This window comes from Cherax quadricarinatus, chromosome 3, assembly GCF_038502225.1.
Source record: "Cherax quadricarinatus isolate ZL_2023a chromosome 3, ASM3850222v1, whole genome shotgun sequence".
Lineage (NCBI taxonomy): Eukaryota > Metazoa > Arthropoda > Malacostraca > Decapoda > Parastacidae > Cherax > Cherax quadricarinatus.
Window position 1 is genome coordinate 33,811,180 of NC_091294.1, and position 12,501 is coordinate 33,823,680.

The 12,501-nt window shown below is 44.9% G+C and overlaps 1 protein-coding gene across 1 annotated transcript in view; it reads right to left on the reverse strand.

Annotated features, from left to right (window-relative positions):
- Nucleotides 1–3,916: 3,916 nt before the first annotated feature.
- The window catches only part of net, a 77,547-nt gene continuing 68,962 nt past the window's right edge, over nucleotides 3,917–12,501 (reverse strand). Inside the window, exon 2 of the mRNA XM_053801421.2 lies at nucleotides 3,917–6,375. Within this exon, the coding sequence (XP_053657396.1) occupies nucleotides 5,028–6,375 (1,348 nt within the window). The 3' untranslated portion in view covers nucleotides 3,917–5,027. The remainder of the gene's footprint in view (nucleotides 6,376–12,501) is intronic.

Sequence of the window (12,501 nt, forward strand, 5' to 3'; positions counted from 1 at the left end):
CCTGTCTGTCCCCTTTCTTAAAAATTGTAACTACATGGGCTGTCTTCCACGCCTCAGGCAACTGCCCTGTTTCGATAGATTTACTGAAGATTGCTGCTAATGGCACACACAGTTCCTCTGCGTATATGTGTGTAAGTGTATGTGTGTGTGTATGTGTGTGTGTGGGTGTGTATGTGGGTATGTGGGTGTGTATGTGTGTGAGTATATGTGTGTGTGTGTGTGTGTGTGTGTGTGTGTGTGTGTGTGTGTGTGTGTGTCTGTGTGTGTGTGTGTGTGTGTGTGCGTGTGGTGTGGGTGGGTGGGTGGGTGCGTGTGGGTGTGTGGGTGGGTGTGTGGGTGTGTGGGTGGGTGTGTGGGTGTGTGTGGGTGTGGGTGCGTGTGTGGGTGGGTGTAGGTGGGTGTGTGTAGGTGGGTGTGTGGGTGGGTGGGTGGGTGGGTGGGTGGGTGTGTGGGTGGGTGTGTGGGTGGGTGTGTGGGTAGGTGTGTGGGTGGGTGGGTGGGTGGGTGGGTGTGTGGGTGTGTGGGTGGGTGTGTGTTTACTAGCTTGTCGTTCTTTGAAAAAGAGGGGGGGGGTCACGTTAACACTATTATAGTTATTGTTGGTTCACCGGTACTCTCCCGGCCAGGATCTTTGCACACTAGGCTACGTTACTTTTTTGAAGATTATAGGATTATTTTTCACTCAATTCCTTATTAATATATACTAATGTTTATTATAATAATTACTGGTGAACACGTGTGTTTGTATGTACGTACTTGTTTACTAGCTTGACGCTGTCAGGGGGGGTGAGGGGGCACTAGGCTACACAGCTCTTCTGAAGATATTTAGATAATTTACTAAACATTATCAGGGTTACCACTATCTATCTCCTGGCACTGGAAGTTAGGGAGAGAGTGATGGTATAGCATACAACCAGCAGGGCGAGACACTGAGACTTTAGACACTAACCAAAATTAACCACAAATAGGCAAGTGATGTCGTCTGCACAACAATGGAGGTTCCTGCTGGTCGGCTGCTATCAACTCCTTCACTTTTTTAACTCCTTCAGGAACTTTATCATGTATTCAAGTTTTTATTTTCTTTTTCTTTTAAGACTTGGTATTCACTCTTTTTTTCTTTAGTACAGTATTATGGTCATAACAAATCTGATGATATTAACTACATTCACAACACCAACAGCTGGGGATTGACTAATTTTTTCTTACTTTCAGTATTTACTTAATCACTCGTTTATGACCTTATCACTACACTGCTGTTATAACCAACTAACATATGTATTTGTTAATATTTCAGATCACACCGTTAACCCAATTAACTGTTTGGATATTTTGTGTCAACACTGCAGCCAGCAGCCTGACCAGCTGACTGCTACCCTCCCTCACTCACCAATCATTCAAATTTAAATTGTAAAATTCTTGATCTTATCACATTATTCGCACTCTTGAAAGTTATTACACTCTTGTAGGTAGTATATTCACTGATTCACTCACGTACGATGACCGCTAATAATATCTTAGGACAGCCACTAGAACGCTAAATCCTGGGAGCACTATTTAGCGATACTGCTTCACGTGTGTGTGTGTGTGTGTGTGTGTGTGTGTGTGTGTGTGTGTGTGTGTGTGTGTGTGTGTGTGTGTGTGTGTGTGTGTGTGTGTGTGTGTGTGTGTGTATGTGTGTGTATGTGTGTATGTGTGTGTATGTGTATGTGTGTATGTGTATGTGTGTATGTATGTGTGTACGTGTGTGTATGTGTGTATGTGTGTGTGTGTGTGTGTGTGTGTGTGTGTGTGTGTGTGTGTGTGTGTGTGTGTGTGTGTGTGTGTGTGTGTGTGTGTGTGTGTGTGTGTGTGTGTTGTGTTGTGTTGGTGGGTGTTAGTGAGCCGAGGTCGGTGCCGTGATCCTAGTTTGAGACACTTCACCCCGCACGTGCTAGTGTTCTCACATCTGCTGAATGTGTGAGAAGATGAGTCTGAGGAGGAGGAAGAGGAGAAGGAGAAAGAGGATCTAAGAGAGCTTAAACGACAGTTAAATACAAAACGTACTTTAGAGTGAAGAGGGTGAGCGGACGCCTATTACATCAATACTGGCAAATGTCATACATAAGTTTAAGGTAAGAATGATGAATTAATTACAAGTGACAGAAACGATAATAATGCAGCCAATTGATGCAGGAAGTCACACATGCATACAGACACACATATGTGAGTTGCATATACACATTCATGTTATACATACGCACAAGCACACACACACACGCAAGCGATGTAGTGGAGGCAGGAACCATACATAATTTTAAGACGAGGTATGATAAAGCTCATGGAGCAGGGAGAGAGAGGACCTAGTAGCGACCAATGAAGAGGCGGGGCCAGGAGCTATGTCTCGACCCCTGCAACCACAAATAGGTGAGTACACACACACACACACACACACACACACACACACACACACACACACACACACACACACACACACATATGATTACCAAATATGGCCAGATCAGGTCTATGGAATACACAATGCATTATTTTAGTCGACTAATCTTAAATAAATTAAAAAATATATCAATAGTTCATTTTACTGATTGTCTTCAGCTTTCACAGACGCAGTGGAGAGATCGGTTCAAGATTCACTTTCTTACCATAAACCTATAACGAGGAAGATAATCAAATAACATTAAAGATCAATCACAATCCAGACTAAAAGCAAACTCACTGGCGGTACGTGTTCAATATTTTCTCGTTTCTAACAATGTTTAACATTTTCCCTTAGTCTCTCTCTCTCTTCAGTTTCACAATATATACATTAAAGGTGATAATAAAAATCCTCAGATTTCGTAGTGAGGAGTTTGAATCCTCGAATCAAAGAGAGGAAATAATTTGCATCTCCTCCCCTGGATTGGTTGTCGCTGCTGCCATCTATTAGAGGAAATTTGAACTTTGCGTAGGCAGCAGAAAACGCCCAATATTTGCAGTGGTACCAAGTCAATAGAACTTATATTTTTTTTTAATAATTAGAAATGTTTAAATAAATCTATTAACAAAATAATGAAATACGTAACGAAACAAAAGCATGTTGATAGTCAGCTCTCTTTTGAAGCTCTCGTACATGAGGCAATTTCTCGTAAGTGTAAAGTACACCCAGAGTGTACTATTTATTTTTTTTGTTGCGCTTTTTCCATCACATTTATGAAAAAAATTGCTGTATGAAGAGGAGCCTTTAAGAGATGTGAGTGTATAATTATTAAATTCCTAAGAGTGCCAGACATTCGCGATGAAACTAGCCGACGTTTCTGCCCTGGATCGTCAACCAGTAGTAGCTGGCGACTTGGTAATGGACCCAGGACGAATCGAAACACCGCCTAGTTTAACCTCGAGCTGTTGGTTTACTTGTGAATAGTTACAACCACAGTGCTGTGTCTCTTATTCTAAATTTGCGGAGCTTGACACCACTGCAACGTAAGGAGAAGTGCAAAAAAATAATATTAAACACAGTAACAAAACACATGTACAACCAGAGCGGGACATTAGGAGGTCCTCTGTTTGGAATCCGGTAAAACAAGCGTATCTTATATTCTTGTCGTTTCGGGTAACGAGGAAATATTCTGAACTAAATATAAACTATAAAAACACTGATGATAGCAAACGAAATATAATCATTAAAATAAATAAAATATCTCAAATAATCATTCTAATAATTCAAAAGATACTTTTCAAAACTGTACAACTTTTTTTTCATATAATTTGGAAGACAAAGTAAAAAGCATAAGTTACTTATGTTATATATATATATATATATATATATATATATATATATATATATATATATATATATATATATATATATATATATATATATATATATATATAATGGAAACATGACAAGAGTTGTCGTTTCGCTCATTTCAATAGACCAAAATCTAAATTATTTATGCGTCTATATAACCTAGAACAAGCATTTATATCAATGGCCCTACAAGGCTTGGCTCGCTCTGGTTATACTGAAGCAATTCACATCAATGTGTACTATAAACAGCACCTTATTACATGTGAGCACAGCCGTATTGATGCTAAACACTGATCAAGATATAATTAGTTATTGTTTAATGTTAAGAAGAAACTCCTAAACACGACTAATGCTTATGATGAAGAAATAGGATTCAGTCATAGGTATTTAGGTTAACAAATGTGGGGATAGAGGAGGTACTGGTCCTCAGGGCAAATAAAATAGTGTCAAAAATGAGTCATATCAGAGCTGAGACAAAATACGATTACGAAAATAATGAAGTAGGAGAGAAATTTTGTATTGCAAAAGATTTTTTTGTGTATCTCGTAGACGGCATCGTAATAGCTGAGAAGCGGACACTGGTGAATGTTGAGGAAGCAGTCACGTAGCGGTGACACACGGATGACGATGACAGGTAATGAACAGTGACAGGGATGGATGACAGCCACGAGTGCTGTCCGTCAACCTGGAACGTACAAGGACATGAAGTTCTGAGGACGCGGACAGCCAGTGGACGGTTTTGTTGTGTTTCTGGGTAGTTTTTCTCAACAGCAGCACAAGACGGTGGCGTGAAGAGCCGCGGCAACAACACAAGACGATGGCATAAGGAGCTGCAGCAGCAACACACGTTCAGTGTGGCAGGGGCGGCGTGGAAGGCTTCGCCTTTCCCTCTTCGACTAGAATAAAAAGTTAAAAATATCAATTGTCTTTTGGAATCCTACCTAGACTATGTCACAGACCAGGTCTTTTCTTAGTTTATAGTAGCACTTAAATAAATATGCGAGTCGGCACACGGTGGGACTAAGACGTTGAACACTGTCACAGGTGTTTGTGATGTGGAAGCACTCGGGGCGCTCAACCGGGGCGCTCACTGGGGATACACTGAACAGTTTAGGACTCTACGATGTGGTATGGGTGGGTGGGGGAAGTAGGAACACTAGATTTCAAGGTTCACTGTACTTGGAGGAAGATCACTGTAACGGAAGCTGAGCATCACAGGTAAGCGAGTCCTGGCCCGTTCTCCTCACTCGTCTCTCTTCTTCTTAGCTTTTCCCTCCACCTGTATCGTTCTGGTGGTGAGATCAACACACTCACTGAAGGAAGGCTCGGTGCCCCCCTCGCTGTAGTCGTAGCCAGCCAGCCGTGACAGCGAGAGGATATACGAGCACGCTATTCTTAACACAGACAACTTCGAGAGCTTCTGGTTGTGACTGTAGGCGGGAACCGAAGTCCGGAGCTTCTCGAAAGCGGCGCTGATGGTGTGGACGCGATTTCTTTCTCTGGCGTTGGCTTCGATGCGGCGCTCCCGAGTCATGTTCTTGTAGTTTCGTTGTTTGTGTTTGTTGGGCTGCAACAGGGAGTGAATGGTATCTTCGTCGTCGGTGGGACCCGGGTCACCTTGCACGCTGGGCGGCACGTCGTCTTCCAAATCGTGGTGAGTTTCACGGGACGGGCTGCTCGACGCGATCAGAGATTCGACGCTAAGGAACTTGGACGAGGTCTTGCCCGCCTTGCGGACAACGCTGACTTCGGTGCTGCTGCGGCTCGGGTGGTGGTGGTGTTGGTGGCTGCTTCCACCACTGATGGCTGTCACCTCCGGCGGCGGCACCACCCGCGTCACCAGCGGCAGCGGCAGGTCGTCCCTCGTTGGCCGCTCCTCCGTGGGCGAACAAGCGGGTGCGGGGGACGTGGGCGGGGGCGAGGCTGGTTGGATATGCTGGTGTAGCGAGGGGCGGTGGAGAGGGTAATGATGGGGCATCAACATGGGGTACGGGTGTGGGCTGAGACCAGGGGTCAGACCTGCCCACCCCAGGGGCGCCACCACACGAGGGTATCCCCACTGCGCTGCTACGGGCGGCCAGGCTGGTGGCAGCAGGAGGGGCGGAAAACCACCCATGGAGGGTGGTCTTCCTATGGGTCCTAAGAGAGGATGGTGGGCCAAAAGGGGCGGCGCCCCTGGAGAGGGGGTCGAAGGAGCACTCTTGTCCCCCACATCGGTCTGGTTCTCCCCTCTCAGAGTCTTTGTTGTCCTGGGAGGATCCGGACTATGTGGACGCTTATTGATCGGCTCATGGCAGAGTCTTCGAGGCTCCGCTGGCTTCCGGCGGCTCCGGTTTGCGGCCCGCGTCTCCGGCGACAGCGGCGCCGACCCCACCAGCGGCTCCACGGGGCTGGCAATCCCAGGGGAGGCGCGGGCGGTGTAATGCTTGCGGAACTTGTGGTGTGTGGGCGGCGTGGGCGGGTGGGTGGGGGCGCGGATAGGTTTGACGCGTACCTCGACGGAGTCCTCGGAGGCGTCGGTAGGGGAGTGGTCGTCCTCGCTGAGGAAGTCTTCACGTGGACCGCCCACATCCACTTCCTCCTCCATGCTCCTGGGGAGAAGACACACAGTCACTTCATGTATTACCACGTATCTATTTATTTATCACTATCTGACTAGCTATTTATTATGATTATATATATATATATATATATATATATATATATATATATATATATATATATATATATATATATATATATATATATATTTCTCGTAGGAATCTAAGAAGAATAAGGAACAGGAATACCAAAGTCATGGTAAATGTCATCCTAACGTTCGGAGTATCAAACTCCTTCATCAGTGTTTAACAGTTCAGAATCATTACCAAGCAGACTCGCTGATCTACTTAAAACAGAAGTATCAGATTTCAAATATATCTAAGATAAACAAATAAATCTAACAAGTGTTACAATATCTTACATAACATTTCTAATATATATATAAATATACATATATATATATATACATATATATATATATATATATACATATATATATATATATATATATATATATATATACATATATATATATATATACATATATATATATATACATATATACATATATATACATATATATACATATATATACATATACATATATATATATATATATATATATATATATATATATATATATATATATATATATATATATATATATATATTCGTGCGCGCGCGCGCGCGCGCGTGTGTGTATTTACAGAACAACCACAGAAAAACAACTGTTCTGAACGGTATCAAAAACAGTGAACATAAATAGCAAGTGTTCGTAATCTTAAACCGGACACGAACCGTACGCTCAGTGCAACACCGCGACCTCAACCAGAAAAAAAAAGAATAAAAAACATTTATTGCAGAAACTATTTTTTTTGTCAAATAAATGCAAGCGGAGCACCAATTTAGATCATTTTTTTCCCACCGTTTTTTACGCTAGACGGGGCAGTGCGAAGAATATAAATCAGGTTTGTATTACAGGTGTGGTGATGGGGTGGTGGGGGAGGGAGGGGTGGTGGGGGAGGGAGGGTTGGGTGGGTGGGTAGGGGAGAGAAAGAAGGGGGTGCACCGGTTGGGGAGTGAGTTTCAGGGAGACGAGAGGTTAGAGAGGAGTTCACTCACCTCATCTAGTTGAGCTCATCTAATTGCGTTTGCACAGAGTTGAGGCATAGCTCCTGGAACCCCCCATCCACCTCTTAGTTAACCCGTATCGACCAGTTCCACTGATTGCTGGCCTCCAGGACTCGTTCATATCTACTCTTGAATCTGTGTTAGGGAGTATATTTGTGAGGGAGAGGGAGAGGGGCAGTGAAGGAGGGAATAGGAGAGGGGCAGTGAAGGAGGGAATAGGAGAGGGGCAGTGAAGGAGGGAATAGGAGAGGGGCAGTGAAGGAGGGAACAGGAGAGGGGCAGTGAAGGAGGGAATAGGAGAGGGGCAGTGAAGGAGGGAATAGGAGAGGGGCAGTGAAGGAGGGAATAGGAGAGGGGCAGTGAAGGAGGGAATAGGAGAGGGGCAGTGAAGGAGGGAATTAAGAGTGCCAAACGGTGAGGAATTATATTAGCTTTGTAATAGAATTCCGCTGGTATTGTGGTGTGGAATTGGTGATGGTTCCAGGAGCATTGCCCTTGCGCCTCTGCCTCAGGGTTTCAGGAGCATCGCCCCCGCGCCCCGGCCTCAGGGGAGTGGAAAGCACACAGAGCGCAGGCAAAATGTATCGTAAAACTTCAGAAACAGATGAAAGACTTTACGTTTAATTAGCTGTATGACAGATGATCTGTCATTTGGACAACATAGTGAGGATGGGATGGAACAAAGGCCAGAAAAATATCAGTGTGTGTGTGTGTGTGTGTGTGTGTGTGTGTATGTGTGTGTGTGTGTGTGTGTGTGTGTGTGTGTGTGTGTGTGTGTGTGTGTGTAATCAGACCTTCTTAAACAAGTGGAATATCGACAGTAATGGCACTATTCAAATCACTTATGTTCTCACATCAAGAATATTATTCACTGGTCCCTTCAACGCAGGAGAAATGTCAAAGCCGGAAAAGGAACAGAGATCGTTTACTACTGGAAAAGGAACAGATATCGTTTACTGCTGGAAAAGGAACAGATATCGTTTACTGCTGGAAAAGGAACAGATATCGTTTACAGCTGGAAAAGAAACAGAGATCGTTTACTGCTGGAAAAGGAACAGATATCGTTTACTGCTGGAAAAGGAACAGATATCGTTTACTGCTGGAAAAGGAACAGATATCGTTTACAGCTGGAAAAGGAACAGATATCGTTTACTGCTGGAAAAGGAACAGATATCGTTTACAGCTGGAAAAGGAACAGATATCGTTTACTGCTGGAAAAGGAACAGAGATCGTTTACTGCTGGAAAAGGAACAGAGATCGTTTACTGCATTTAGCCTACTGGCAACCCCTAAAATTTAGCACTTGAAATGAACTCTATTTGGAGTCCAGCCAATGGTGGCGCCCAGAGAAGACTCGGGGGCTTTAACTCCCAAAAATTCCCTTAGCCTCCCCAAAGCCTAAAATCAATAAAAATTGGTAGTAATGAAGAAACTGCTTCAGAACAAGTCTCCTGGTCCTTCCCACAAAATAAAATTCTTGTGCCGCCCTTGAGTCTACCTGGAGATTGTTCAGATCACCGCCCTTGTAGCCCGGTCCCAGACCAGCCCTCCCGGTGGATGGCTTGATTCACTAGGCTGTTGGTGCTAGCCTCACCAAACCCAACGTATGCATCAAAGCCTGGCTGATCAAAGAGATACATGATAATAATATATACATGGAAGATTTTTGAGGGTATGGTACCAAAGCACACATAACAATTTATTGGAGTGAGAGATATGGGAGGAAGTGTGAATAAGACCCAGTGAAAAGCATTGCAGCCAGCCGGAACAAGTATAGAAAGAAGCCTTCAAGAGGACGGTGGACATTACCTCCGCCAGATGCCAGATCAATCAGCATATGATGGCTACGTGAAATAGCGGGCCGCCAATAACAACAATCTAGTCAAGCAGGAAACTGACATGGAAGCCTAGTCAAAGGCAGGAAAACCCCTCGAAACCGATCACAGGTATGTCAGAGGGACAGGTTTTCAGAAGGATGAAGAGCTATCCACCAACACATCCAGATATTCCTTACGCACGCATGTAGTGTTCTCTTACACAGTGACCCCGCGTGTCTGAGTCCTGGACCAAGTGTGTACATAAGCACGGTGATTTCCATGTTTACCAGAGCGGCCGCAGTCGTGTAGGTTTAGCGAGCACAGCAGCGATGCTCTACACTCATGTTCTACTGTGTTGTGTAATTGTTGAGAACGGAGTGGCGGGAAGAGTGAACAGCGTGACGAGAAGATTGAACAGCGTGGCGGGAAGATTGAATAGCGTGACGGAAAGAGTGAACAGCGTGACGAGAAGATTGAACAGCGTGGCGGGAAGATTGAATAGCGTGACGGAAAGAGTGAACAGCGTGGCGAGAAGATTGAACAGCATGGCGGGAAGAGCCAACATATACACCTCTCCAGAATGCTCATAAAACACTGGGAGTCTCTAGCAAAAAGTGTTAGAGCGGCGTATCCCGGCGTCCCGCTGATCACATGTTCAGAGTTCCCACCCGTAACTCCTTACAAGAAATACGTAAAAAAGGGGGGATCCTCGGCGTCACGGAATCTCGCATGAGGACATGTACGCAACATATACGCAGTACTCCTCTATGACATCTCAAGCGTAGTTCGTTATTTCAACACAGACACATAGAGACAGACACGGGGGAGACATCATTACGATGTCACAAATATTTCAAAGCAATCACCTAGTGTGAACTCTGCCAATGAAATCCCCCAGTACTTACCACATCAAAGAAATCCCACCCACAACACTAGCCACGTCAAAGAAATCCCCCAGCCCTTACACATCAATCACCCACAACTTACCACATCAAAGAACCCCTCCCCCACAGCACCAACCACATCAAAGAAATCACCAAACACTAACAACAACAAACACAGCGAATAGTTCCTGATCAGCCGGGTTGTGGTGCACACGTTGGACTACGGGCGGCGGGCACTAACAGCTTGATAGATCGGACCAGCAACCAGGAGGCCTGATCTGAAACCCGGCAGCGGGAGCGGTGACCTCCACGTGAATGATACCTACAGGCCCATGCTACGCTGGTTCAACTCACACCCACCCAAAGTCACTCGATGTACTTATCCATCCCATTTCATTAAAGTTACTCAACGTTCCCGCTTTGGGAACATTGTTAATTCATAACCCTAACCCCTGGCTGCCTTCAAGAGAGAGCTGGACAGATACCTAAAGTCAGTGCCGGATCAGCCGGGCTGTGGCTCGTACGTCGGACTGCGTGTGGCCAGCAGTAACAGCCTAGTTGATCAGGCCCTGATCCATCGGGAGGCCTGGTCATGGACCGGGCCGCGGGGGCGTTGATCCCCGGAATAACCTCCAGGTAACCTCCAGGTAATGTAAAATATGTGAGGAATACGCCCCCTTCCTGTTTAAAAACCTATCGGGAATATACATGTAGTGGGTTATTAAACGGGGGAGGGAGGTATACCTCAAAGGGAAGTATTCCTTAAGATATTCCTCACAAGCGGTGCATGTGTGGTCGTTCTCCCACAGGTGACAGCGGGGAGTGTCATCACCAAGTCCCTGGAAGAGCCCCTGGGGGTGAGCGAGGCGGGGACGGGGGGAGGAGGCGGAAAAAGAAGAGTGAAAGGGAAGGAAAAAGGGAGGAAGATGGTAAAGCAAGGGGAGAAACGAAGAAGTAACGAACAGAAAGATGGAAAGGGGATATGAGGAAGTGGGAAGAGACAGGAAGAAGAGTGAACGGGTGGAGGAAAAGTGACCGAGCAGGGGACATGTAGAGGAAAGATGGGGAATGGTATAAGGTAGAGGAAAAAAAACAATGACGAAGAGAAAGGGTAATGAGCAAAGGATGGGGAAAAGAATGAAGGGAAATGATATTGGGCAGGGGAAGGGGGGAAGAGAAGAGTGAAAGTAAAGGGTAATGGGGAGGGATGAAGGGAGAGTGTTGACAAGGTGGGGAGAACAAGTCTGCCAGACGTACTGCCGGACATCTGGGTGCGACCTTCGTATTTCGTACCACCGACGTCTTCTTACTCTTTATCTCTGCATCAGTCACCGCTCCCCCCGGGGCCCGGTCCCAGACCAAGCCTCCTGCTTGCTGGCCTTGTCAATCAGGCTGTTGGTACCAGCCAACTACCGTCCTACTAACTCTTATGACCGGTCATCCTCTGCATCAATCTCTGTACATCTATTTTTTCTCCCCTTTTACCCTACACTGACCTGCCATCTCTGAAACGGCTTTTCATAGAATAGACTCTGGAAGAGCAGTCACCTCCACGAGGTGAGTTCTGGATATTATGGATGGCTAAATATAAGAAATGAGGAACAGCAGGCCTACTGGCCCATACTTGACAAGTCCTTGTCAAACCCAAATCCACTAAAAATATGCCCCTAACCCATTATCACTGTCACCCAAGGAATAAGCTTTGACAACCCTATTAACTCAAAGTGCTGTCAAAGCTTATTACTTGGGTAACATTGATGATAGGTGCTATAATCAGTCATACATAATAACTGAGAGCTTGCCTCAGTGTATATAATGTCTGTGTCTGGGCACTATACACCTATAAGTGATCATCATATATGTATATGATGACAAAGATTATATTGACTATATTAGTCCCATATAGGATCAAATCTTTACCAAACAAACCACGAACTCACCTGTTATACCTTCCTTTGTACTAAGGAAATAAATGCCTTTATCTTAGCTTTTTTGTTTCATTTCCACACTTGTGAAAAAAACACAATACACACGTTGTGAAACAACACACACGTTGTGAAACAACACACACGTTGTAAAACAACACACACGTTGTGAAACAACACACACGTTGTAAAACAACACACACGTTGTAAAACAACACACACGTTGTGAAACAACACACACGTTGTAAAACAACACACACGTTGTGAAACAACACACACGTTGTAAAACAACACACACGTAAAACAACACACACGTTGTAAAACAACACACACGTTGTGAAACAACACACACGTTGTAAAACAACACACACGTTGTAAAACAACACACACGTTGTAAAACAACACACACGTTGTGAAACA